Source organism: Talpa occidentalis, unplaced genomic scaffold, assembly GCF_014898055.3.
Source record: "Talpa occidentalis isolate TD23 unplaced genomic scaffold, MPIMG_talOcc4v2.1 talOcc4.9, whole genome shotgun sequence".
In the NCBI taxonomy this organism is placed as follows: Eukaryota; Metazoa; Chordata; class Mammalia; order Eulipotyphla; family Talpidae; genus Talpa; species Talpa occidentalis.
In genome coordinates, this window is record NW_023605305.1 from 71,675,434 (window position 1) to 71,702,544 (window position 27,111).

General features: G+C 49.5%; 1 protein-coding gene across 2 annotated transcripts in view; it reads right to left on the reverse strand.

Annotated features, from left to right (window-relative positions):
* ADAMTS2 (ADAM metallopeptidase with thrombospondin type 1 motif 2) overlaps nucleotides 1–27,111 on the reverse strand; it is a 217,518-nt gene that overhangs the window by 133,040 nt on the left and 57,367 nt on the right. For both annotated transcript variants that reach the window (XM_037500625.2, XM_037500623.2), the window contains exon 2: nucleotides 5,721–5,880. In XM_037500625.2, the coding sequence (XP_037356522.1) occupies nucleotides 5,721–5,880 (160 nt within the window). The remainder of the gene's footprint in view (nucleotides 1–5,720; nucleotides 5,881–27,111) is intronic.

Consider the following 27,111-nt stretch of genomic DNA (forward strand, 5'->3'; position numbering starts at 1 on the left):
TAGCAGAGAAGGCGCTGTGGCCACAGAGCAGAGAGTGGAGTGACAGAGCCACAAGCCAAGGGTTGCTGGCAGCCACCACACGCTGGGAGAAGTAAGGAAGGATGCTCCCCCAGAGTTTCTGAAGGGAAACAACCCTGCTGACACCTTAGGGCCTATTTTGGGCCTAAACTCCAGAATTGTCAGAGACCTTTGTTGTTTCAAGTCACTAAGTTTGTGGTAACTTGTTATAGGGAAATAAGAAACACAGGCAAGCATCAACCACTACAGGGCAGAAGGCCTCCCCTTCTAGCTGCTAGCATTAACAATTCTGTGTGTGATCCCTGCCTCTGCCCACCATGCCTCACCCTTCTCCCTCTCACCCACTGCATCACCAAGGTCTGGTGATCTACCTGCCATCAAATGGAGTCCAGTCCACTTCCCAACTATGAATTGGCCCCACAGGGGCTCAGTCTCTCCCCACAGCATTGCTCTGATCACCCCAACAGCCTCTAATCTAGCTAACTAAAACACAAAGCTATCTGTTAAGGTCCTTTCCTGCTGGGTCTGTCCACCACCCACAGGATGCTATGTGGATCCAGAACATTTGAGGCTACAGCCCCCAAATGCTCCCAAAATGAGCTCTCTCCCTCCATCTCTTGGCCTCACACACCTTCCGGGAGCTATACTCCTGAGCCCACCACACATCGGATCTTCAGCAGCCCAGAAAACTCCTACCCTGTTCAAGGCCATGCAATGGAGACATACAGCAGGTCAGGAGGAGGAAGGGCTATGGCCACTGGGTAGCAACTTCAAAGCCAGCCACACTAGGGTAGCAGAGGAGCCATGAGACACCAGGCCTTGTTCTTTTCTTTCCTAGCAGGCTTTCCTTGGCAGCAGCAAGGCAGAGAGCTCCCGAGGGTAGCATGCCTCCTCTGCCTGCCAGGGAGGATGTGGCAGCCTGACAGCAGTGGGCAGAGGCTTGGCACTGGCTGCTTCAAAGGAGGAGGGAGCCAAGGTCACAGGCACTGAGCTGTCTGGTTTCTTTTCCTTCAGCCAGGTCCCAATGCAAGGCCAGGCAAGGCAGGATGGGAAGTACCTGCTTAGCAGGTGCTCACTATCCCTTCTCTGCCCCAAGCCTTGCCCTGGGGGCTGCATGAGGCCTAGGAGAGCGAGAAAGCAGAGGACCCTCTGCGTCCCCTACAGCACAGGCAGCCAAAGGGGGAGTGGGTTTTGTTTCCTCTGTTCTGCTTATACAGAAATTGGAAACAACATTTCAAAATCAGGACAGTTCACATAAAAGTTCTGCTTCTTGACAGTAAGAGGATCGGCTGCCTCAGGCCCACACTCCTACCAGGTGTGCGGCAGGGGCACTGAGGAGGGGCTCCCTTCCCACAGTGAGGCCAGGGCCGAATGACGTGCTACCACATTTCTTGCCCTACGGCTTTTCTTTTAGCAGAGACATACTCTGTGTCCATTTTTATATCAAAAGCAGGAAAGTGAAAGCCAGGCCAAGGGTGGAGATAGTTATTTTCCTTCTCCTCCACCACCATCTTCATTGGCAGTACCTGTCGGGCCCCACAGGCCTCTGATGGGCTTGCAGGACTTTCTGCAAATGGTACCAGATGACATGCCCAGCACGTGACCCAGGAATGGTTCCCACTGCCTGGGTACCTTCCCAGAATCCCAAGCACAGCCTCTGTCAGACAGCCAAGGCCTTGGCGCCAACATCAAGGCTGACTTCTCTGTGTTAGGGTCAGCCCAGGCACAGCTCTGTCCAGCCTCCTCAGACCTCACAGTCCGACTGAAATTGCACCAGGGTGTGCACAACAGACAACTCCCCATGCCACATGCCAGATGGCCAAGCAGAAACAACAGGGTGAGAAACCTGCCTGGGCCGTGGCTGAGCACTGTCCCCTGGGGAGTGACGGGTGCCAGCAGCACTGCCTCTCTGCACATATACACCATTCACTGCCCAGCCAGTGGGACATTGATTCACTTCCCGAGTGGACTGAACAGGGGCCCTCAAAGATAGCAGGTTCTAATCCCCGAGACTGCGAATGGTACCTAATATGGCAAAATGACTGTGCACATATTAGATTATGGATCTAGAGATGAGGAAATGATCCTGGACCATCATGGTGAGCCCTAAATGCAACATCAAGGTAAAGGGAGACTGACATACGCACAGAAATGAAGAAGGTGATGCCATAGAGCAGAGACTGGAGCAAAGGGGCTGCAAACCAGGCATACCAGCAGCTGCCAGAAGCTGGGAGAAGCAAGCAATGTATTTTCCCTTGAGCCTCATGAAAGAGCGCGGCCCTGCTGACAGTCATTTCAGCCCGGTGACATTCATATCAAACTTCTGCCCTCCAGAACTGTGGAGAAAAAACTGCTGCTGTTTCCAGCCACTCAGATGGTGTAACGTGCTGTGGAAGCCTGTGACTGAGAGAAGTGACAGCTTTGGATCACCAGAGCACGCTCTGAGCAGGCATCCAGTCGGGGCTAAAGGCCTTGTCCCTCACCCAGCTGCCTGGCTCCCCCTCCTAACCCCAAAATAGGCTGACAAATGGCAGCCAGGGCAGGGCTCATGTACAAGCTGGAACTTGGGGTGAGGCTCTGGTCATGTATGTGTCTCAGTGCAAACAAACACGCACACACACATATTCACACACATAAATCATACACACCAATACAGAGAGGCCCATGTCACACATTGTCACCCATCAACATACTTCCCTAGACACAAGACTGGCTCTAGGGAGGGCAGAGAACAGCACTCCAGAACCTGAGAAAGACCCAACCCAAGAAGTCCTGAGACCCCCTCCATTACCTCTCCCTAAAAGGCAATCCTGACCTCAGACCTCTACTCTCCCGCTTCAGCTAGGCACCCAGTCTAAGCAGAGCTAAGCAGAGAAGCGCCTGCAACACCTCTAAGGCCAGTCAGGAGGAAAAAAGTCCTCCTTCCCCCTCAAACCTCACCCACTGTAAAGCCCCCTCCAAGGCCGAGGGCAATGCTACCGTGTGCAGAGCTGCCCAGCGCACATCTCAGTGCCTGGCCTGAGTCTGCAGGAGATATGGTAAACCTTCACTTTCCATCAGTTTCCCTGGGCAATCTGCGCTCCAGCACCCAACCTGAATGACAGAGACAATGAGTGACAACAACGCTCTGAGACTTAGTGAGAACCCCCCAAATCACCCCAGAAAGCCTGTTGGTTGCTAAGGGTAAATAGGGAAACATGCTAGGAGACCCAACTCCAGAGGTGTATCCCCAACCACACAGGACCCATCATATCTACTTCTCATCAATAGCAAATTGCCAAGGCATCTCAATCTGCTTCCAGAAGTTGCGCTGGAAGCACAAAAGGAAGTCCTCAATCAGTGCCCCCTATGTGCTCCCACCTGCGCCACATTGATGTCAGGGTTCTCATCAGAATTCACCAGAAGAGTTTCCTAGCTTACACACACACATACACACACACACCCTCCCCCCAAAGCCTTTGCACAGAGGTCCTAGGGTTCTGTGCCCAGAGGGCTGTATCCTCTTGCATGAAGCAAGCAGGCCCAATCAAGGACCCTGCCTTCACATATCTCAGCTAAAACCAGTGGCCCTGACAAAGCCCAGGCTGATGGAAAGCTGGACTGTCTGAGGTCACCTCAGGCCCTCAGCCGGCATAAAATGTGTCTGGACTCCCTCCAGCCAGCCAGTGGGTCTTAGTCCTGGGCTGATCAAGAACATTCAGGCACATCCAGGGAGAAATGTTCTCGCACAGTGTCATGCTGACCCTGGGTAGGCGTGTCATGGAAAGAGAGCTTGGCCCCAGATCCTGGACTTGTGTTCTGGACCTACAGCCTGCAGCCCACAGCCTGCGATGGGTTCCCTCTCCCTCCCCCATCATTTAGGGCAACCTCAGCCCATGACCTGTGCAGATGGCCTTCCCCAGCATCTTCTAAGGCCAATGGTTTCTAGACTTATTCTGAGTTTGAAATTCCTTTCCTATGTTGAATTTTCAAGCTCCCACCAAAGATGCATGGATCAAAGGATGGAGGAAAGGATTCCACAGAAGATGCCAGAATACCAGCAGAAACCGGGAAAATAAGGCAAGGCTGACTGAGTCATAGGAGAGGGCTGCCATGTTCAGGAAGCCAGGCACCACATGGAATTTGGGATCAGAGACATGGTCAGGGCACCTGGCAGCAGACTCCACCTCAACCAGCCCACACAGGGGCCCTGGAATCAACCTGTACCTTCCAGTGGAGGCCAAGAAGCACCAAGCAATTTACAAAGTAGTCAGGCCCTCATCTCTTAGATATGAAACACAGGCATTTCTAATTCCAATAACCAAAAAAGAAAGCAGAGGCCAGAGCCCCAAACTTGCCCAGGAACTCTAGCTAGTGAGGAATAAGGACAAGGCTCACTTTGCCTGTCCTGTTTTCACTCCTACCTGCATGCGATGGGGTTGCTTTCCATTCCTTCCCCTGCATGGAAGTCCAAGGGTGGGAAAGAGGTGGAAGGAACTGAAGCCGAGCAAGGTGGGTGGGCAGCGCCTGTGATCTGGCTATTGAATGGATTATAATTCATCACCTGGGAAGAAGGACCCACCAGGAGTATTGATTGGCTCTGGAGAATGCTGGGCTTTCTGACAGAACTATTCTTTGCAAAGGCATCTGACACACCTCTTGAAATTAGAATGGTGCCCTGCCAGACTGCACCCAATTTATCTGTCAAGTCTGGAAATTAGAGAGACCTAAAATAAATGAGCCAGAGCTGCTTGGGGTGTCCTGATAAATCATAGCTTAGGTGGGCTGGCCCAGTGGGGCCTTCAGAGACTCACTATAAACAAATCCAGGCTTCCATGCTTGTCTGTCGCCCACCTCCTGTTGCTATCCACAGCCAGGGGCCCAGGTAGAGCCTGAGGGCTCACCTCACAGCTGCCTCCCCACCCAGCAAGAGCCAAGTGCAGGGAGGTGACCTCATCCACACTTTGGGGTCCTGGAGACAATGAGGCCTGCTAGGACCATGGTGCAACCCCAACTACCTGACCTTGATGCAACCGAGCATATGAGTTTCTAAGAATGCTGGGGAGGTTTGGGGTGGCGCTTCCACCAGGAGGGTTCTGAAAGGCTGCTGCTAGGGGCTGTCACCATGCCCGCCAAGCAGCTCCTTCCAGACTCCCAGACCCAGAGCTTGTGCACAGGCTGCTGGGAGCACCACCCCCAGGTCTTTATGGTGCAATTCCCCCCCTCTCCCAGTAGCTGGCTGGCTTCTGGGAGGGGCAGAACCGCACCGACCTTTCCCTGAGCAGCGAGGGAGGGTGGGCACCTCTGCAGCAGATAAGCGCACAGAGGCTAGGAGACAAGAGCTATGGGTTGGGATACAAATAGATGTTATCTTCAATGGCACAGGCTCAAACACAGGCATAGGACTCTAGTTGGAGGTGCAGGACTGGTATGAGTTTCCCCTGCTCCCTGACACTTGCCTACCCTTGGGCTGCAGAAGGTAGCTCCTCTGACAGCATGCACTGCCCACTGTGAAAGCCCTAGACCTGCAGACTTGTGGCCCACGTGCACAGACAGCAGAGACCCCTGCCCCCCTGAGCACCACAACACCCCTACTGTACCATGAGGTCAGCTAGGATAGGGTTCAGCCTCAATCTGGGCCCAGGCTTGCAGAAGGATGCCTGGACTCCCCAGGGGTACATTGAGGACTCACCATGCAGCCCACCCACATGCAACAGCCTTACCCGTGTCCAGGGTCTGTGGGCCCCCCAGAGGGAGAGGTTTAGAAGTGGGCAGCCGGCGGTACACCACATGCACACGGCCCTGCTCAGCTTCCTCTGTTGCCAGTCCCTTCTCCAGGGGCTCAATGAAGAACTCTTCCTCCGCCACACGGATCAGGCCAGCCTGTGGAACAGAGATGAGATGGTTGAAATCTTGCTCGCTCAAACCGAGGAGGGGGAGCAGCATGGAGCGCCCCAGATGACCAGGTTCAGGCCCCCAGCCAGGATTTAGGTCTGAACACTGAGCCTGGGAGGGCAGGGACAGGTAGCTCTAAGGGCCCCATCTGTCCAGTGCCTCCACTTCTAGTCACTGAGGCCCAGAGCACTGGCTGGGGTCGAGACTAGAGAAGGGGCTCTTTCTGCCTGGGCTGCCTCCAGGAACCCAAATCCAAAACAAAAGTCAAAACTATTAGTCAAGAGGTTGACTAGTGCTTGTGCAGTTTGACCTAACTAGTATTTTTAAAGTTCTGAACCCAACACTCAAAATGAGATTCCATGTTTCAAAACTGAAATTCCAGCTTTCCTTGGAAAACACAAGCTCAAACTACAATGAGGCTAAAGCTGGAGCATGCAGCACTGTAGCTGGCCACAGTTCCCATGGCCCCACCATCTACCCCTTAGCCGTGCTGGTCACCAGCCCTGACTCCACAGCAACTGAACAGCTAGTCATTAGCTATGGAAAGTCAAGTGGAGGATCATCAAATTACTGAAAATGGAGCTACCACGTGACCCAGCAATTCCACTCTTAGAAATCTACCCAATTGCTACATGCAAAAGAATGAAACTTGACTACTACCTCACACCATGCACACAAACCAACTCAAAATGGATTAAAGAACTAGACATAAGACCTGAAACCATAAACTATATAGAAGGAAATGTAGGCGAAACATTACATGACATGCACCTCGAAGACATCTTTACAGACACATCACCCAAAGCAGTGATAGTGAAGGCAAAGATAAACAGCTGGGACTACATCAAATTAAAGAGCTTCTGCACAGAAAAAGAGACAATAACCAAAACAAAGAGAAACCCCACCGACTGGAAGAACATTTTTGCACACAACACTAATGCTAAAGGACTGATCACAAAAATCTACAAAGAGCTGATGAGACTCAACAAGAACAAAGAAAATAATCCAGTCAAAAAATGGGCAGAAGAGCTAAAAAGAAACTTCTTCAAAGAGGAAATACAAATGGCCAACAGGCATATGAAAAAATGTTTAGCATCAATTGTAATCAGGGAAATGCAAATCAAAACTACAATGAGATACCATCTCACACCAGTGAGAATGGCACATATTAAAAAAACTAGCAACAACAAATGTTGGCGAGGATGTGGAGAAAAAGGAACTCTCCTGCACTGCTGGTGGGAGTGCAAACTGGTCCAACCACTATGGAAAGCTGTGTGGAGATTTCTCAACCTACTAAAGATAGAGCTTCCACATGATCCAGCAACTCCACTCCTATGTATTTACCCAGAGGACACAGAAACTAATTCCAAAGAGCACCTGCACCCCTATGTTTATAGCAGCACTATTTACAATAGCTAAGCTTTGGAAACAACCCAAATGCCCAAACATAGATGACTGGATCAAGAAGATGTGGTACATATACACAATGGAACATTACTCAGCAATCAAAAAAGATAAACACATGCAATTTGCAGCAACATGGATGGAGCTGGAAGGGATCATGCTCAGCGAAATAAGCCAGAAAGAAAAAGAAAAATACTGGATGGTCTCACTCATAGCAGGAATCTAGAAAACCTAAATAAGGGACCAGGAAAAAGAATAACTATAAGAAAGAAAAAATTAAAATCAACAAACAACTATGAACCAGAGACACACTATGGGGGGGGGGTGGGGAAAGGCGGGATTGGGGTTAAAATAAGGGGGTTGCAATTGTATGGAGAATATAAAAATGAAATTTAAAAAAAAGAGAGAGAAAAAAAAAAAAGAAATCTGCCCAAAGGACACAAAAACATTAATTTAAAAGGATACTTGCACTCCTACGTTCATCACAACACTATTTACAATAGCTAAAATATGGAAACAACCTGATTGTTTGAAAACAATGACTATATCAAGAAGATGTGGTGTATATATATATATATATATATATACACACACACACAATGAAATACTACTCAGCAATGAAAAAAGAAAATCATGCCATTCGCAGCAACATGGATGGAGCTGGAAGGGATTATGCGCAGTGAAATAAGTCAGAAAGAAAAAGAAAAATATAAGATGATTTCACTTATAGGAGGAACAGAGAAACCATACAAGGGATCAGGGGAGAAAAAAGACAAAACTAGCAGTCAAACTATAAATTGGAGACATTTGTCAGGGGAGAGGGAGGGAAAAGTATCAAAATGGGAGAGAAGAGCATAAAAAACTATGGTGATGGTTCACAGGTGTCTTGGTGGTACTAATTTATGCGGACAACAGCTGAGAGGAGAAATCAGTGTACAAAAATGAACAGCAATGTAAAAATATATAAATAAATAAATTATAAAAAATAAAAATAAAGTACCATTGAAAAAATAAAATTATTTTTTGTCTTTTGATTTTAAACAGTTTTATTAAAATATGTCTTCAAGAAAATTCTTTTGGATGGAAATTTCAGGGTGCTCTATTAGCTTCATAAACTTGGATGTATAAATCTCTCCCCAGGTTTAGAAAGTTCTTAACCATTATTTCTGAAAATAAGTCCTCTGCCCTTACTCCCTCTCTTCTTCTGAAACTCGTGATTTACTGATTTCTTCTTTTATTGATTTTCCATAGGCTTCCCCCCCTTTTCATTATGCTTTATTTTTTGTTTCTCTAACTGTATCATTTCAAATGACCTATCTTCAAGTCCACTGATTCTTTCTTCTCTTTCGCTCAGTCTGCTGTCAACGCTCTTTACTGAAATACTCAGTTCAGTTCAGCTCCAAAAATTCTGTTTGGTTCTTTCATATGTTCACTATTTCTATTGAACTTCTCATTTACTATTTTCCTGATTTTGTCATATTGCATAGCCAAGTGCTCTTGTAGCTCCCTGAGCATCTTTAGAATTGAATTCTTTGCCAGGCAATTTACATATCTCTAATTCTTTGGGGTCAGCTACTGGGAATTTACTGTGACTTTTGGTGGTGTTATGTTGCCATGATTCGTCATGATTCTTTAGCCTGGCACAGGTATCTGCACATTCCAGACTTCATGGACTGGGCTTCAGTTAGAAATTACCTTCATCTGTGGCTAGAGGTATTGTAGTGCATACTGTGACTCCAGATCTAGTGGGGCAAGGTACCAAGTATGGGGATATGTAATGGTTCTGGGTTGGTGGTGGGGTGGGAGCATGATGAGTCAGTGGCTCAAACTGTTAGGGTCCACAAAATCAACAACTGTATAGTCCTGTGCAAGTACTGTAAAGGGTCTACAACAGCAACTGCAAGGGCTACTGGGATCCTCAGCAGTGCCTCCAGGTCCAGTGGCCATGGACCAGGGCAGACATAGTGGGGGCCAGAGCTAGTGGTATACACACACTCAGTTGCAGGGACCAGCTTCAGATGCCTGTGTAATGACAAGAGCCAGCTGCAGACACACATGTAGTGATAAGGGCCAGGACCAACTAAGAGGACTGGGCACAACTGCAGGCACACTGGAATCTACCAGGACCATAACTGCTAATGTGTATGCTTGTGACTGCAACATCTTGCCACAGGCACACACATGACAGTAGAGGCTGGGTGTCAGGTTGGCAGATGTATGTGCATAGCTGGAGGGGTTTTACCAGACCTTATACATCATGGTGGATAGTTTGCCATTTACAGTAATAGAGGTTAAGATTGGCAGCCCATACAGAACCTATGTTGGGGAGTTAGGGAGGGAGCAGCAAGGACCCAGATGGCTGGTATCCATTACCATTAAATGCCTGTAGGTAAAATATCTTAGTAATAAATTCTGTAGGAGGACCACAGCATCTGTGATGGCCACTGGTTTCAACAGGGAACGTTCCTAAGGTCATCAACAGAGCAGACCACTGGAAGCCATGGCCACTCCCATTGTGTGGTAGATACTGGTAGGCCCTGCCCTTCTTCCTTTTTCCTTTAATTTCTACATAGCTGAGCTTTGAGAGTCTCTGGGTTGTTTAAAACTAAAGTAGGTCCTTCATGCAACAACCATAAAGTCAGGGAAAGTTGGTCACTCACCCCACTCTCCCATTGCTGGCAAGAGACGATCTGTTTAGCTGTGGAGTTCCCTCTTGGCATTTGGGATGATGCAGGCAAAATATAGTTGCTATTTTTTTCCTTTTTATGTATAATTATTCTCAGATTTCACTGTTCTAATGTGTTGCTGAAGTTCCTTCAATGGACTTCTGAGCTCTCTCCAAGCTGTTTGTGGATAGCTATCTAATTGTTGATTTTTGCTGGGGGTTGAAGACTGGGGTTTCTTACTTTGCCAACTTGGTGACCTCATGCTCTGACTTAAGGAGCAGAGGATTTCACATAAATGACCAGGTTTCCAGATTCTCTCAAAACAATAGAAAAGCTGGCATTCCCTACTGCATGTTAGACATACCAGCTAGGACCAGTCAGGGTTCCTGGGGTTCTCCCCTGAAGCCCCCACAGCAAATACAGCTCTTCCAATACCTTGACTTTAACCTCCAGGCCAGTCAGAGAATAAGTTCTGTTGTGTACAGTAATTTGTTATAGTAGTCCATAGGAAACTAACGCGGGGGTTCCTGGTGGGTGGAAGCATGAAGGGGGCTACTAGTTTTTGAAGGACCCAGGAGGAGAGGGAGACCTGTGAAGACACAGGTGGCATCTTGGATTTCTGAAAAAAGGGATCCAGGAGGCAGAGTAAGGGCAGGAGCCATAACTTTGGGGGCTCAATCCAGGGGAATAATGTCACGAGACCTTGAAGGAAGGAGAGGAGAGGCCCAAGGGAAACCTGTAGTCTCCACACACTAACTCATTCCTGGGCCCCAGTCCTGCAGTGCCTGGAGGGGAATGAGCAGGTCAAGTGACTGAATAACCTGCAAAACAGATGGACCACTATAAGATAACACCGGCAAGGAGGCAGGGACAACGTGACCACCCTTTCCACTGACCCCCTGGGTGACAGCATTTACAAGAGTTATTCTAAGCTACTGCTGACATTTCCCATGTTTGTGGTTTGGGGGCAGACTGGTGTCTCAAACCTATCTTATTAATGGAACTCATTCAAAAATGTGTGGGAATCAATAGCGGGCCAGCAGTGGGTGAGCATGGTTGGAGGAGTTCAGCATTCTGGGTTCCCGGCACCATTTCTGTCTGGCCAAGTGACCTCAGTCAACGTGCCAAAGATTCCTGGGCCTCCAATTACTTCCCTGTAAATGGGATCGGTTGTCCCACACCTTGAGTGGTTGCTGCAGAAGCATATGTAGCCTGGGCCACTCAGAACCAGAGTACATATGCCTGAAATCCAAATGATATCAACCATCTGCTTGCTTTCCAAATGAGAAAACTGAGGCTGGCAAGGGTGGGATTGGGGAGTAGGAAAGGCTTGCCAGAGACACACAGGGTGAAAGAATCAGATCCTCAGCCCTAGGTAAGAAGAATACCTCCCAGGTGGGCCACTGGACCAGGCCAGGCATATAGTGACAGTTAAGGGCAGGACATGTGGTTTAGTGGAGTGATCACTCCTCTCTGGAGTGATCCTTACATCCCAGGCTCCGAATCATTTAAACCATAGCCCAAGGCCCTAGGTCATCATTCTGGAAGGATCCAGATTCACAATGACTCAGAATCCAACCTGTTGAATAGCCTTCGCTGGCCTGAGAAAGCCCAGGGGACAGTTTGCAGTCTCTCTACATACCAGAAATTGGGTTATCCTCCCTAGTAGGCCTCCTGGTGGAAGGTCACTGAACTGACTCTAGGGTGCTAAACTTGTTAAGTGCTGTCCTGGGCCTTGCCATGATCAGGAAGCCAGGAACCAAGCTGGCCAGGCGGCCAGGCAGTGACCCTCCCAGGTACCTATCAGAAGGGCACTAAAGCACAAAGAGACAAATCAGAAATAAGACCCAAACTTATCCAGTTTCCTCAACCAACCAGGTGCCTCTAACTGACAGTACTCTCAAGTGGAAAAGTTAGACACATTCCTCACCAGCATCCATTCACCTCTGTTAGGCCTGCAGAACACACACATGGGTGTCACCTTGATGACCATGGGTGGCTCAGGCCCCAAGACCAGTGGTTGATCACACTGAGACCAAGGGGTGGTGACCACCCTTGAGATTGGCACTTAATCACCCTGAGACCAAAGGCCACCCACTTCAAGACCAGTGCGGACCATCCTAAGACCCATGGATGGCCACCTGAAAATGAGAGATGATCACCCCCCACCCCAACCACACAGTAATGTTCAGAATGGTCTCTCCACAAAGAAATCGAGGGTCATGCCATTGCCTGCTTTTTCAAGCATTTTAGCATTCATCCCAGAAATGATCTGTCTAAAAAACTGCAAAAGAAAATTGACAAGCCGAAGCACAGACATAGACTCTGTTTTGCCAAGCTTTTCCCAGGACCTTGATTTTCACAATGCCAGCGGCAAATCTGTTTTTCCATGTAATTTTTATTAATAAGAACCAGTTTACTTTCCCCACTCAATAAATATTAAAGAAATCCCTGAAAAACACTGGTCTGCAGGGCACTCGATCAGAGGCCCACACATGTCTGTCCAGTCTGGCATCTTCCAAAAAGCCTGGCACCCGACCCTCATTCACACCTCAAGTTCCCTTCTGCTCTTTCACCCTGTGACTATTGCCAAGCCTGGCCTTGTGGGAGCTTTTAGAAGGACTGGCCCTGATCACAGGTGCCATCGCAGCAGTTGGGAGCCCACTAGACCTTTGGTTCTCAGATCTCAGTGAATGAAAAGACCCCTGTTCTGCCCCTACTTTAATCTGCGCCCTGTTCCTTTGCTGTTTGGCTTGTGATGAAGTAGTCACTAGAAATAGAAACTAAAAGCTTAATATCTATAATAATCCAAAGGCTCCAGAGATATCTCCTGTGATGATGAATTTTAAAGTGTTCGCTACAGACACTCAAAGCTGAGGTGTGCAGGAATCGCAGTGTGCACCCCCGTTCCCATCTGTGAGGTGCCCGGGTTGCCACTTCACCTGCTTTTTCCATGAGAGTCACAGGTTGCGGCTTGTGGCAGGCAGGACCAGTCTGTCACTGGGCCTTGTCATTCTCGTAACCTCTGGATGAGGTCAGGAGTCCCTCAAGGTTGCAATGGTAACAACCAACAATCAAAAGGAAAGAAGAGGGGGCTCCCTGGTGGCGCAGGCGGTCAAGTGCCGCACACAAGCTGTCCGCGGCCTCTGCAGCGCGGGTTCCGTCCCAGCTGGCTGGCGAGAATCCCACATGGCGCGGCTGACCTCTCCTGTCTCGCCCGCTGCTCCCCTCAGCAGTGCATTTCGTCAGTCTGCCTGTTCTGCTCCCTACTGTGTCTCAGGTGAATCCTCTCACCCTCCCGCACATCTGTCTGTACCCCAGTTCTTGTATAAAAATAAATAAATCTTTAAAAAAGGAAAAAAGAAACTGGACCAAAAGACAGAGATCCAAATTTTGAGAGAGGACCAGGCAACCTGTGTCTGTACCAGCTCCCTGTCACTCCAAACTCAACCTTGACCTGAAACACCCAATTCACCTCCCCTTGCACCTAAAACTTTGGCATCTGGTAAAATTCCTGTAGCTGAAAAGATTTTAGCTCTGAGAAAACCATGTTCTTTCTCCCCTTATTTTGGTAATGAACCCACAAGACTCAGTTGGGTAACAGGGACCAGCCTCCCGGCAGGGGAGCATTCCAAGTGGCCCGGGCAATGATGCTACTGGTTTGCCGTCCTCGCTGGCTCCTTCAGTGGGAGTCAGGCTGCCACACGAGCAGCAGGCTCCCAAGTGTGATGGCAAGAACCTGGTCTGTCACTTGACCTTGATGGATTGCAAAACAGATGCCCTCCAGGCATCTCCCACCAGCTCTGGCTGCACTCTTTCCCCTCCCAGCTCCCTGGGGAAGACTAAGGATGGGAACAAAACCCCTCATCACTGAGAAGTCACAGGGGTGAGAACCAAAGTCCCCATCAGGTTTAAGGCCCTCGGTGTCCTAGTCAGTGGGGGGGGTCCTTCACAATTCTGCATCACAGAAGATGCTTTGCATTCTGAGTTTCCACTTCTCTAGCCACCTGTGGGGAGATGACCAGCTGCAGGTGCACACAAGTCCTTTGCTAAATCTCTGCTTCTCTCCTGTGCCTCTCCGAACATCCCCTTCTGGGGGGCCTGCCAGTGGGTGCCCTTGAGGAGGAACAACTGACATCCCTGCCTTCTTCCTCATTTGGGAGGAACACTTGCGGCCCACGCCATGTGCCACAGCCTCCTTCCTCTTAGAGAGCCACACATCCCTTGTAGTTGTCCTCCCAAGTCGAAGGGGAGGCCGTGGTCCGGGGATGAGTCTTTCAAGTTTCTCCAGGCCAAGCGACCAGACAGGGCTGTCTCTGAGGGCCACAGAGTCCTGCCGAGTTCAGCCGGCAGCCCTGCCTCTTCGTAGACCAGCTTTCTGGCCTTTCTTCTTACTCTAGACAGTCCCTCTTTTGCCCTAAGCACCCACATAGTCAGAGATCTGCTTTCAAATCCTGGTCGTGCGCCAGCCTGCTCTCTCAACAGCCACTGTCTCTCCCTTGCAAAGTGAAGAGGGGCATCAGGTGGCCTGTGCAAAAGTAGGGGTTATCCTTCTATGCAGGTGGTCCCTGACTTATGATCTTTCAACTTTACAAGGATGTGAAGGTGAAGTGTAGAAAGTGAATTCTGATCTTCTGGGCTAGCAATATGCATAGTGCTGGCATAATGCTGGACGGAGCAGTGAGCCACAGCTCCTGGCTCTGAGATCAGAGGGCAGACAAGTCACTCTCTACAGTTTTGCACTTTCAGCATGGTAGTCAACATGTTATTATAAAATAGGCTTTGTGCTAGATGATTTTTTCCAATTATATTAATATAAGTATTCTGAGCACATTTAAGGCAGACTAAGCTATGCGATGACATTTGATTGGTCAGTTGTATTACATTATATATAGTATACAATAGCATATAGTGGTAACATTTTACATGCTAAGTTACATATTATTATATACAATTTGGTAATATAGAATATATACTAATGTTGTAATAAATAGAATCAGAAATAAAATCAGATTTTTTAAAAAGATATATTTATACAAGAACCGGGGTACAGGCCAGATGTGCAGGAGGGTAAGAGAAATCACCAGAGACAGAGTGGGGAACAGAACAGGCAGACTGACTGAAATACACTGCTGAGAGGAGCAGCGGACGAGATAGGAGAGGTCTGCTGCACCATGAGGGTATCTCCCTGGCCGGCCGGGTTGATCCCGTGTGCTGCAGAGGCTGCAGACAGCTTCACAGTGCTGCGCTTAACCACCTACACCACCAGGGAGGCCCTAAAATCAGATTTTTTTTAAGTCTACGCCTTGCAAAAAAAAAATTACAGATCTCTCCAATTTATTGTTAACTAAGGAAGACAGGACCCATTCCAGGAAAAACAACACTCTGTAAAGTCAAATATATCTCTGTGCCTGATGTCAGCAATGCCTAACAGTTCAGGACAAGGGCTCCAAGTCACCCTGCTTTGGTCTAAATGCTGACTTCTGCATTCGCTAACCATATGGACGTGCTGAGCCTCAGTGTCACCTGAGTCAAGTGAAGATATAATGGTATTTGCGGTCGGTGTGGGGGTTGAATGAGGTAGAGCACTCAGCACAGCGCCCAATAAACCTGTTACCATCAACATAAAATGAGAGTTTCTAGAAATGCCTAACAAAAGTTAATAGTATCAAATTATGGTATGGTTTTTGCTTTTTTTATTAGTATTTGCTGTATGTTTTGAGATTTTTATAAAGGGCATCTATCAAAACACACTGAGGAAAGGAATAAGGAAGCAGGTGCAAAGAGAGAAAGATAAGGGAGAAAAAGAGAATGAAGATGTCAGCAAGAGTGCCTCTGGGGACCAGCACGGAGACTACCATTCGCCTTCCCTTTACATCAGGGAGACCCAGACTGGCCCCCGTGGGAGCTGGTCTGCGCAGTCAAGAGTCCAGACTGTCCGCACTAGGCGGACTGCAGCACACCAGTGCTGGGGGTCCTCTAGGAAATGAAGCTCACCTCCTGGTTGGCCACGACAGAGAGTCAGCAGGTCCAGACCCTGCAACCATCATGGGCCTGTCCATCTATCACAAGGACTGACAGACCCCCCCACCAGATGCTCTGGCTGACATTTCGGCAGGTCTCACTTAGCATAAAGACTGAGTTGGGGAATGTCCCCAGTCACACATTAACATTCACATAAATAACAGGGTTCGCCTCATTACAGAAGAAAAATGACTGTTGCTGCTGGAGCATTCACCCAAATATCAAAAGGTGGAATTTTTCTTTCTGAGCTCCCATATCTCACAAACTAGAACCCAGTAGACCGTGGCCTTGACAAGGGAGATGAAGGAGACCTCACGGAGTAAGGTCCAGCCCGCAGACCCTCCCCTGGACAAGCACCAGCCCTGGGGCAGCCCAGTCTGTGCAATCACATACCTTAGTGCTGCTGACCTTAATGCCAGCCTCCCTCAGCCTTCTAGCCTCTGGCTGAGCAAGGGTCAGCAAGTCTGAGCTCAGCCACCCCTAGCCACATCCAGATAGAAGCTGCACAGTTTGGTTGGGCTCGGGGGAGACGGGGGTGGCACTTGTCTAGGAAACCCAATATATGCTTTTCTCCTCTATGTGTGTTACTTGGGTTGCTGAGGATGAATATGAGAGGGCTAATACCTCCATAAACAATGTCACTGGTGGCAGGAACCTCCTGCCACGGTGTCACCAGCCACCTACACCCACAGACTCCAGGCCCTACGGACACTACCACACCCAACTAACCCAGACCTTCAGGACACTCACCCTGAAGAGTAAAGCCCACAAAATCCCCCTGCTAGGCCACAGTCCTAGCGATCCCAGATCACTCCCTCGGCTTTCACACAATCTCCCCCGGCATTAGCCAGCTCCTGTGCTCCCAAAGGATGCAACCAGCACTGCCTCCCCCATGGCGCTGAGGCCAGTGCCTCCTCTCGCACCTTTGTCTTCATCTGCTTGGGCTGCCATAACAACATTGTGTAGTCTGAGGAACTTCAACACCAAAAAATCCATTTCCACACAGTCCTGGAGGCTAGAAGTCCAAGATCAAGGTGTTAGCAGGGCTGGCTTCTCCTAAGTCCATTCTTTCCAGCATGCAGATGGCAGTGTTCTCCTTGCGTCATCACATGTTCCCCCCTCTGTATTTGTCTGTGTCCAACTTTCCTCTTCTTACAAGGCCCCTAGTCACACTGGATTAGGGCACCACTCATACTCCATCATTTTAACCTAATTTTCTGATGGAAAAGACCATATCTCCAAATATATTCACATTCTGAGGTACTGGGGCTTCAAGACGTCAATGTCTGAATGGAATTGGGGAACGTGGGGTAGGGGGGCAGGAGGGAGGGACACGGTTCAATCCAGAGCAGCCTTCATGCTCCAAACTCACAGAATTGGAGACAGCTGCTGGCAGGTGAGGTGGCCAGACATTGCTGAGCAGGGCTGCTGCTCAGAGAGCGCTTCTAGACAGCAGAGAGGAGGGCAATCCCTGGACAGGATGCCCACAGTGGGCCGGAAATCAGGCAAAGAGAAAGACTGGGACTCCAGCAAAGCCAGAGCCACAAGCTGGCCACGTGAGACTCGCAGCTCTCCCTCCTGGAGTGGACACTCCTGCTCCCTCACAGAGCAGTGAGTGCAGGCCCAATGAAGGGGTGGGGATGCTGCGCAGCAAGAGGCAGTGAGCCGGTGTGAGGACACTGCTTTCAATCCAACTCGACTCTCTCTCTGGGAGCCAGTGGGAGCCCCGTCCCAGAGCCATGTTTGGGGCAGCTCCAGGCTGGTACCACCCTCCATTCCTGTGGACAGGATGACTATGGCCCCAGAAGTTGGCTAGGGCTCCCCATATGCCCATAGAATTCCAGTATTTTCTGGGGATCCCCTGGCTGAGATTATATAGCTGCTGAAAGATACAATTTCTCATGGACAGCATATCCAAGACAAAATGCAATATCCTCTCCAGAGAGGAAGCCCTACGTGCAAGAGCCCAGGAGATAGCACCTTGCATCCTCCTACACAGACGGTTCTTCCTGGGGGTCCACTTGGCCAGAGGGAGACAGGCCTCACCAAGAGTTCAGTCACCAGGTTGGTGGGAAAAGGCTTGTCTGGCTGGCAGGGCTGCTATTCAGGGAGCCAAGGAGCAGCCCATCCCCATGGGAAGCCTCAATCCTGATCGGGCCGGGTGGGGGCAGGGAGGAGACAGCCAAGGCCACAAGGCCACAGCAGAAAGCAGGACACTGGAGCATGCTCACAGAGCTGCCCAGCAGGTGTGCCCCCAGAGGCAGAGCACACACAAGTACCCTGAGAGGGAAGGTACAGGCCACCAAGCAGACCACCCAGGCAGGAACCTGCCCTTCACTGTGTAACAAGGGCTGCTCTTCAACCTGAGCCTCTGTTTCCCCGGAGTTAGAATGAAGCGTTAGAAAGTTAGAAAGAAAAACTTAGAAAGAAGAGTGGGGTCTCCACGCCCACGAGTGCTGGGTGCCCAGGTCTGGAAGTTGCCCCAGGCCCAGGAACCTGGCTTTCACATTCTCATGGGTCGCACCTCCCTGGGTCCCCCAGCCACCAGTCGCTCTCCAGACATCTCAGCACACAGACAACCTGTCGCCCTGCCCAGCTTGGGTTTCCTTCACATCCGGCTTCTTTCCTACCAGGATCTCTAGAGCCCGTCTCGGTATCTGGAGCAAGCTGACCGATAGCAGCCCTCTGCCCGCCTGCCCAGCTGCTTCTCCAGGGAGGAGAGCCCTGCTAGGGCCCGAGGCTCTCTGCCACTCCTTCTTGTCCAGATTTCCCAAAACAAAAACCAGGCCACGCCATCTGACAAACGCTCTTGTCTGGTTTATTTATGGGAAGAGACAAGGCTATGAAGGCCAGGTTTTCTGGGCCATGGCCAGGCTGCTCCATGGGCCTTCAGATCCTGCCCATGCTGTGTCCTCGATTGCCAAGCTTTTATCCATGGTGAGGGGCTAAGCCCCAGCGCCAGCAACCTTGGGATGTTTATTAATTAATTCCAAAGTCAGGATGGCAGTCCACATGGCCTAGGTTCCATGTGGGTCACTGGAGCCTACACAATGACCAAAGCACCACGTCCAGCATAAAGGCAGGCTCAGTGGGCCCCCCATCACTGAATGCTGTGGAACATTCTGGGGAGGCTGGCATGTGGGATCAGATACTCTGTGGGTTGCTATAACCCACAAGAGACTGGGTCCCTAGGGCTCATACTGGGAAATAGTGGCAGGGGTCAGAGTGTGTAAGCTAATAGCAGGCAGAGAGTCCACATCTTTCCACGCCTGGGCTCCCAGGGTCCGCCCTGGAAGCTGGTCTGTTCTGGCAAGTGCAGGTCACACCCACCCATGGGCATCCAGGAGAGAAGGCTATTCCCAGGTCAGCTCCTTCCTTCTGGGCTCCACTCACAATTATGCAGCCTCCTCAGATACAGCTCACCTCAGCACCCATGTGAAATGGAGCAGGCACAATGGACAACAGTACAGTGATTCCTCCAGAAATTAAAAAAATCACCATGCAGTCCAGCAATTCCACTTCTGGATACTACCCAAGAAAACTGAAAGCAGGGCCTCAAAGAAATATTTCTTTTCAAAAGAATACTTGTCCACAGCAGTATTGTTCACAATAGTAAAATGTGGAGGCAACCCAAGTATCCATCAACAAGTGCACGGAAAAACAAAATGTTGTGTATGGTCTCATGCCTCACTTAACCACAGGAATATGACCTGAAAAACACATGCCTAGGCAATTTTGTCACTGTGCAAACATCACAGAGTGTAATTACACAAGTCTAGAGGGTGTAGCCCACGACACACCTACGCCGGAACACAGGGACCACCATCATATGTGCCATCCGCAGTCTATGGGAACATTAAGTGGCGTATGACCACAGCCACTGGAATATTATTCAGCCTTAAAAAAGAAGGAAATAGGACACATACTATGACATGGATGAACCTGGCAGGTATTATGCTAAGTAAAATCTGCAGTCACAAAGACAAATATTGTATGATTTCACTTATATGAGGTACATAGAGTAGTCAAATTGTAAAGACAGGAAGTAGAACAGTGATTGTCGGGGGCTGTGGGGGAGAGGATAGGCAGTTATTGTTTGAAGGGCACAGAGTTTGTGTTTGGGGATGAAGACAGTCCTAGGGATAGGTGGTGACGATGGCTGTACAACACTGGAACCATAATGCCATCGAACTACACACTTAAAAATGCTTATGATAACAAACTTTATGTTAAGTGCATTTTACCACAATAAAAAAATTTTAGTCACACTCAAGCATAGCAAAAGGACAGATGATCCAACCTGAAGGTGTTCTCAAAAGGTCAAATCTGGGATAAAATGTACAAGGTAATAAATAATGATCGTAATGGATTAAAACCCACAGAATAAAATGCCCTAAGTCTATACTGGTGTAAATAAATAACTGAATAACAAATAAATGAGGAAGAAGAACCAGCTCTTCCTTACAATGGAATTCGATCATTAAATTAGAAGAAACAATGGAGATAGAAAATCACCATAGAAAACACCACAGAGGCTAAAATCGGTGAGTGAACATTATGATGAGAAACAGAATGCATAATCCCAAAATACCTCCCAATGAGATGTTTATTAATTAGAAAGGGAAAGACAGTAAATGCACAGGGGGGACCCCAGCAACAACACCTTAACCACAGGGTGAAGGTCACCACTGCCACCTTAAGGCAACTGGCCGGCACACTCCCTTGTGCTCACAGTGCTGCCTCTGGAGATTCCTGCCCCAAATGCATAAACTTGATCAACCCGGGGGGAACATCAGCAAGTCCATCAGGGGCCCTTTCTACATATACCAGCTCCTCTTCAAAAGTGTCCACATCAGGAAGGACAGACCTCACGCCATCTCAGGAGAGACACAACAAAAGGTCTCATGAATTCTGCACAAGGCCCGAACCGGAGAAGAGATGGGAGCGGGGAAACGGACAAAGTTCAGATGTTGCCTGGAGTCTAAGCCATTTCTAGACCATCGTACTAGAACACCTGAATCTCCTGGCTTCAACCACGGGTCATTGTTCCAGGTTATATACAGTGTTAACAACAGGAGAAGCTAGGATGAGGGCACAGGAAATCTCTATGTTGTTTTTTAGACTTAGCTCTAGGCCTAAGATTATTTTAAATTTTTTTAAAATTAACACATAAGTAAAATGGCACCCGAGGCTGCTCTGGACACCTCTGACCATTCATTTTTCATCCTTCACTGGTCACCTGTTAGACACATATGAGCTATCTCCCCTGAAACAGAGGCACCCACTTTTCTGCTGCATGCCTGGATGGGCCCTGCAAGAGCGGCAGGCCCCAAGGCACAAGCAGTAGTGCAAAGGCCCCGAGAAGGAAGAGAATCTGGCATGTTGCAAGAAAGTCAAGAAAAAGGTGAGGGTAAGGCAGCGCTCGCAGGCAGAGGCCAACAGCTGCCCTGGACCCATGGGGCCCTACTGCTCCCGGGCAGCACGCTCCAAACCACCATCCTTTACATGCAGTCTGCCAGCTCCTGGAACTTCAGGACTCGTGCCTGTTTGTCCCAGGGCCTGCGTGAGCAAACCACTCCTACTGACCAGAAGGGAATTTCCTTGTGGACATACATGGGACTGAGTCACCAGAATGATGCCAACACCTTCATTTAGTGACTCCCACTCACATCAGACACAGAATGAATTCAGGACTCGGATCTAATGCCCACAGATGGTGCAACCTTGAACTTGATGCACATATGTGGGTTCGTGGGTTGACTCTTGTCCATCCACGCTCCAACGATGATGCCACCTCTGGGTTATGGCACCCAGCAGCAGGCACACTTTCCTACGTACTCAGGGAGGTACCCCATTCCCCTGCAGGCTCCACTGGGCTGGCCAAACCCACTGGCACTGAGGGCTCTCAGAGCTATTGTCCTGTGTGCTCTCCCACCTCTGAGCCACACTGATGAGGCTTTCCCAGGCTGTTCTGAGGAAGGATGGCATGACTCCCATAGTAGGGCTACTCTTCTCGCTCTGCCTGCTGGTGGCAACATGCAGAAGGCAAGCCTGGGTTCAGTGTCAGATATGAACCCATTCTAGCCTCCACTTACATTACAGACATGCTCATTTAATGACAGGAATATGTTCTGAGAAATGAGCCATTAGGCAATTTCATCATTGTGCAAACATCATAGTGTTAATTACACAAAGCCAGATGATCTAGCCCACTGCACACCTAGGCTGTGTGGCACAGCCTGTTGGGACCACTGTTGTATAAGCACACGTGATCCATCATCGGCCAAAACATTATTCTGCCACACGTGTTTGTCTACAAGTCCCCAGTGATAAATGTAACATGACCAGAAACAACGGTTCATGTTTTCCTGCACACTCTGGGTCAGATCTGCAATAGTGGTCATTATCAATGAAGCCTGCTAACAGCCTACGAGAGAGCCATAAACCAGTGTTCCCGGGTGGATGAACAAGGCAAAGCCAGGAGAAATACAGTACCCAGCACTAAGTAGGAGAGATTTGGGAATAGTGTCTAAGCTATAAACCACAAGCAGATTCCAGAGAGCCATATATTAGAAGTAAAAACTACATTGCTATCTTTTCCCCATTGTGAGAAATATAAATATGAAATTAGCCAGGAACAGCACACCCGACAATAAAGAACACAAAGAGATGGTTTCTGGGCCTGAACAGGAAGAGATAATGCCTGAACACTAGGAAGGATCTTTGCCTGCTTGAATGAATGCAACAGGTCTGTGCACCCCCCCCCCATTCCCATAAATCTGCAGCCGTATAGATCATGATACCCACATGAGCTCATGGATCTTGAAATGCATTTTTTTTTCAAGATTTTTTTATTTATTTATTTATACAAGCACTGGGTACAGTTAGAAGTGCGGGAGGGTGAGAGAATTCACCAGAGCCAGAGCGGGGAACAGAACAGACAGACTGATGAAATACACTGCTGAGGGAAGCAGCGGGTGCAGCAGGAGAGGTCTGCCATGCCATGTGGGACCCTTGCGTGCGGCCGGGGATCGAACGGGCACTGTAGAGGCTGAGGGCAGCTTTGCAGCCCAGCACTCAACAGCTGCGCCACTGGGGAGGCCCTTGAAATGCAATTTTAATCAAATCGTTCATATAGGCAGGGGCCTGCCAAACTTATTTCCTGGGGACCCCTGCCCACCCTAGAGGCATCTGGGGCAAGTCTAGAAGAGACTGCTAATACAGAGCCTGGCAGGAGAGGATGGAAGTCAGCTCATTCAACATGACTCTTCCCAGAATTTACATGTGAGACAGATGCACAACGTGGTCAACCTGAGCCCCCATGACCACTGCTCAGGTACCCCATTTCCAAGCTCCACTCCCTGCCCCCCAGAGCTTAGCTATAAATTCTCTTCTGTATAAGTGAGTCTTAGCCAGTTTCTGCCAGCCACTATAGATTGAAACCCAGCACTGCCCAACCTCTGTTTCTTTCTTCCTAGAGGTTGTCAGGAGCCCAAGTGCCAAGGGGCCCCCCCGGGTCATCTCTGCTGCAGCCCTAGGCACCCCTGTGGGATCCTGGCTGCGATGACTGGTGCTCCGAGGAAGCGCTAACCCACAGCTTCCCTCCTTGTGTGCAGGGGGCGGCTGCAGGAGAGTCTGGCCTCTGCTCTCCCAAAATAAAGGGCAGACGTTGTGTTGCTTTGTCCTGACAGACTCGCACATTCCTCAAAAAGTGCTAATCTTCACAAAAGATGCCGAGCGGCACTGTGTGTTCCTCTAAGTTAGTCAGGTTAATTAGCTGATTCACACATGAGAAGCCTCTTCTGCTTTCAGGCTTTGTTTACAGGTCAGAAATTATACTGAAGTGAAAGCTGACATCTCAATGTGAAGTGCACTCCCTTTTAACTACAGTGACCAGGGCACGGCACAGACATATGTGGAACACCCTTCCCTTCTCTGCGAATCCAGCACACCAATAGCGGCAGACACCAATGCGCGCCAAGGGGGGGACATCAGTTTTCCACAGCAGTGGAGCGGGACACCCCGATGGCCTAACAAGACAGGGGCCAGCACAGGTACTGGAATTTCCCTCCAGGGTGCTCTTATTTTGTTGTGTGTTGGCTGTTAAGGCACTTTTGCATCCCCAGCAGGCAGCCTATTGCCTGGGACCCACAGAGTGCTGATGAACGGTGTGTAGCCGGGAACCAAGGCTGACAAACTAGAAACACATCCAGCCAGTTATTTTCAATTAATGCCTCTTCCTTAGCAACTCAAGTCCATGCACAAGAAAGACGTACGTGAACCTGGCTAGAAGCTTCATCTGGGTGCTAAGTGCCATACCAGCAGGCCCACACCTGTAGGTGCTGACCCAGTCTAACACACCTGTGTGGCCTCAGGTGGGAACCAGAACCACAGACTCTGGAAGTGGCAGGGCTGCCCTGGCCTTGCCCTCACCCGACACATCGCTGAGTGCTCTCCAGAACCCGGGGCCTCAGCATGGCCCTCCCGCTTCCAGGCAGCACGTCTGCTGGTTGAGTGGAGGAGGGGCTGGCTTCTAGACTTAGCAGGAAATGTTAAGATTAACCCCCCAAATCCCTCCATTCTCATAAAGCTGACCAGATGTGGGTTCTGTAGACATCCAATTTGAAAACTCTCTCACACGCCAAGAGTGGAATACCACCCAGTCAGTCTAAAAAACACAGAAAAGAAAGTCTGTGTGTAGACGTCTAGCATTGAAACTCTTCCTGTCTGTCTGTCTCTGTCTACTGCCTTCCAGGTGAATGGGGCAGGGGCGCAAAACCTGGAGGGTTCCAAAGCTAGGCCTCCAGCACAGCCTGGAAACTACTAGTTTCACAAGTGCCAAGTAAACAGGCCCTGCTTGGGAAGGAAAGCTGGCTTTGAAATACACAGGAATATCTGTCTACAGAAAATGAAACTTCTAACTCCAAAATTCATACAACAACCCTATTCCACAGCAACCACAACATGGGAACACAACATGGGAACAACCACTGCCAGGCAACAGGTGACCTAAAGAAGATGTGGGATACACACGATGGAATACTACTAAGCTATAAAAAAAGATAAAATCTTGGGGGGGGAATAAAATCTTGCCATGTGTGACAAATGGATGGACAGAACCTGAAGTGATTATGCCAAGTGAATCAGTCAGAAGGCAAAAGACAAGTAACCACATGGTTTCACTCATGTGGAACACAGGGACACAAAGCAAATGAACCACCACAACAAAAGCCTTAGTCTCTGTGTGGGGGAGGGGATGGGGTGAGAAGAACGGGCAGAGGCTCAATTGTGTGGTGGGGAATGGTAACTAGGTCTTTGGTGGTGGGTGCGATTTTGTATATACATTTCTGAAACTTATATAGTATTATAAACCCACAGTACATCTGTCACAGTTCCCCTGGAACCTGGTCTTGGCTGTACTATTGGATTAACCTGGTCGTTGTTACCTTCTTGTTGTTGAAAACCTACTCAAACTAGGATGTGTTTTCCCCTATAATGGGGAGTGTGGGGGATATGGGGGTGTGTGAGGGGAGTATACAATACATGAGACCAGGTAACGCGCTGGTGGGTACTTAAAGGTCCGGAAACTAGAAAAGGGCCAATATTCTGCTGACAAAGCCCAGGCCAGCTGCAGCACCAGCAAGGCACAGGGCAGGTTCTCTATGGATCCAGGCAGACGGATAAAGGAGAGTCCTGGAGCACTCAGTGGCTTTTTCATGCTTTTAATGATGTTTCTACACCATTTGTAGTGCAGCAACCAGGTGCAGGGCAGGCAGGCTGGTAGGCCTCCCAGCCCCCGGCAAGATATTTACTCTTTGGGCTCTCCCTGACATTGTCTTGTGTCTTCCTCTCAGAGCCTTTCCGCTGCTCTCTGCCACATGGGCCTCTGCTGCCCTTATGGCCTCAGTCTCGGCTCAGGTGTGCCCACTTACACACACCCACACCATAGTCCAGGTGTCCACAATCAGGCATGCGTGCCCCAAGCCCATGCTCCCAAGCGCCTCCTACATTCAAGGCCGCAGGTGATAGCCACAGAGATCAACGCAGCAAAAGCCTGAGAAATCTTCATTTACCTTACTGCAGCCAGCACCCTCTTTTCCCACGACCCTGTCCTGGGGTTCAACCCGGTACACCAGGACCCCCACTGCTCTCAACTCAGGAGTGTGACTCAGAGCAGATGCCAACCCTCCCCTATTGTATGACCTACAACAAAGGCGCCTCAGTTGACACCAGTTCCTGGCTCCTTCAAAATTTGTGTGAGATTCACTGGTGAAAACCAAAGGCCCTTCAAGAAACAGTTACACATCAATAAAAACAAAACAAGAGAAAAAAAGACACAACAAGACTGTCCCCTGCTTCTCTCCAGTTGGTGCTAGTACCAGCTGTTCCCTGCCCACCACTCAACCTTCTTCAGCTCTGTCCTGTCCAGCACGGAAGACTGGCCAGGGGCGTGGCCGCTCCCCAGCTCTCCTGGCAGAGGGAGGCACCAACAGGAAATACGAGGCTGCAGAAAGAGAAAGGTGTTTTTTGTCTGTTTGGCCTGCAGGTCCAACACAGTCTCAGCTCCCAGTCAGTGGCCCCCAAGTTCCACCCACCCTTGTGGATCCCCTTGCCCTTCCTGAGACTCATGAGGCATGCTTTCACTTGCCTCCCTTCTGGCAGAGGATCAAGTGGATCCCTGGGTCCTCTGGGACCCTCACTGATGGGTGGAGCCCACAAAGTGGCCCTCACTCTCCTGGCCCAGATGCAGGTCCCCTCTCTCAGGTTCAGGATGGGACTTCCACACTCCACCCTGATTCCCACCCCGAAGCACACAGAGTTACTCTGCTCCTGCAACTATGACTGACCCAGGCAAGGGAACCCCAAACCCACTGCCCGGAACATTCTGAGTGAGGCACACAAGCTCCTCCTGCTACTGCTGTGGATGATCCAGGTCAAAGGGAAAAGTCTGGGGAAGATCAGGGTAGGATAGCTGGACACTCTGGAAGGAATTTAGTAGTGGCCCATCAAGGCCACCCTCCACACACACATCCCCTAAACATCACCTCCAACTGAACCATCTTACTGAGTCTGCTGCTGGGAACCAAGGGGCATGCAGATCATGGGCCTTGGGAGAGGACTGCCC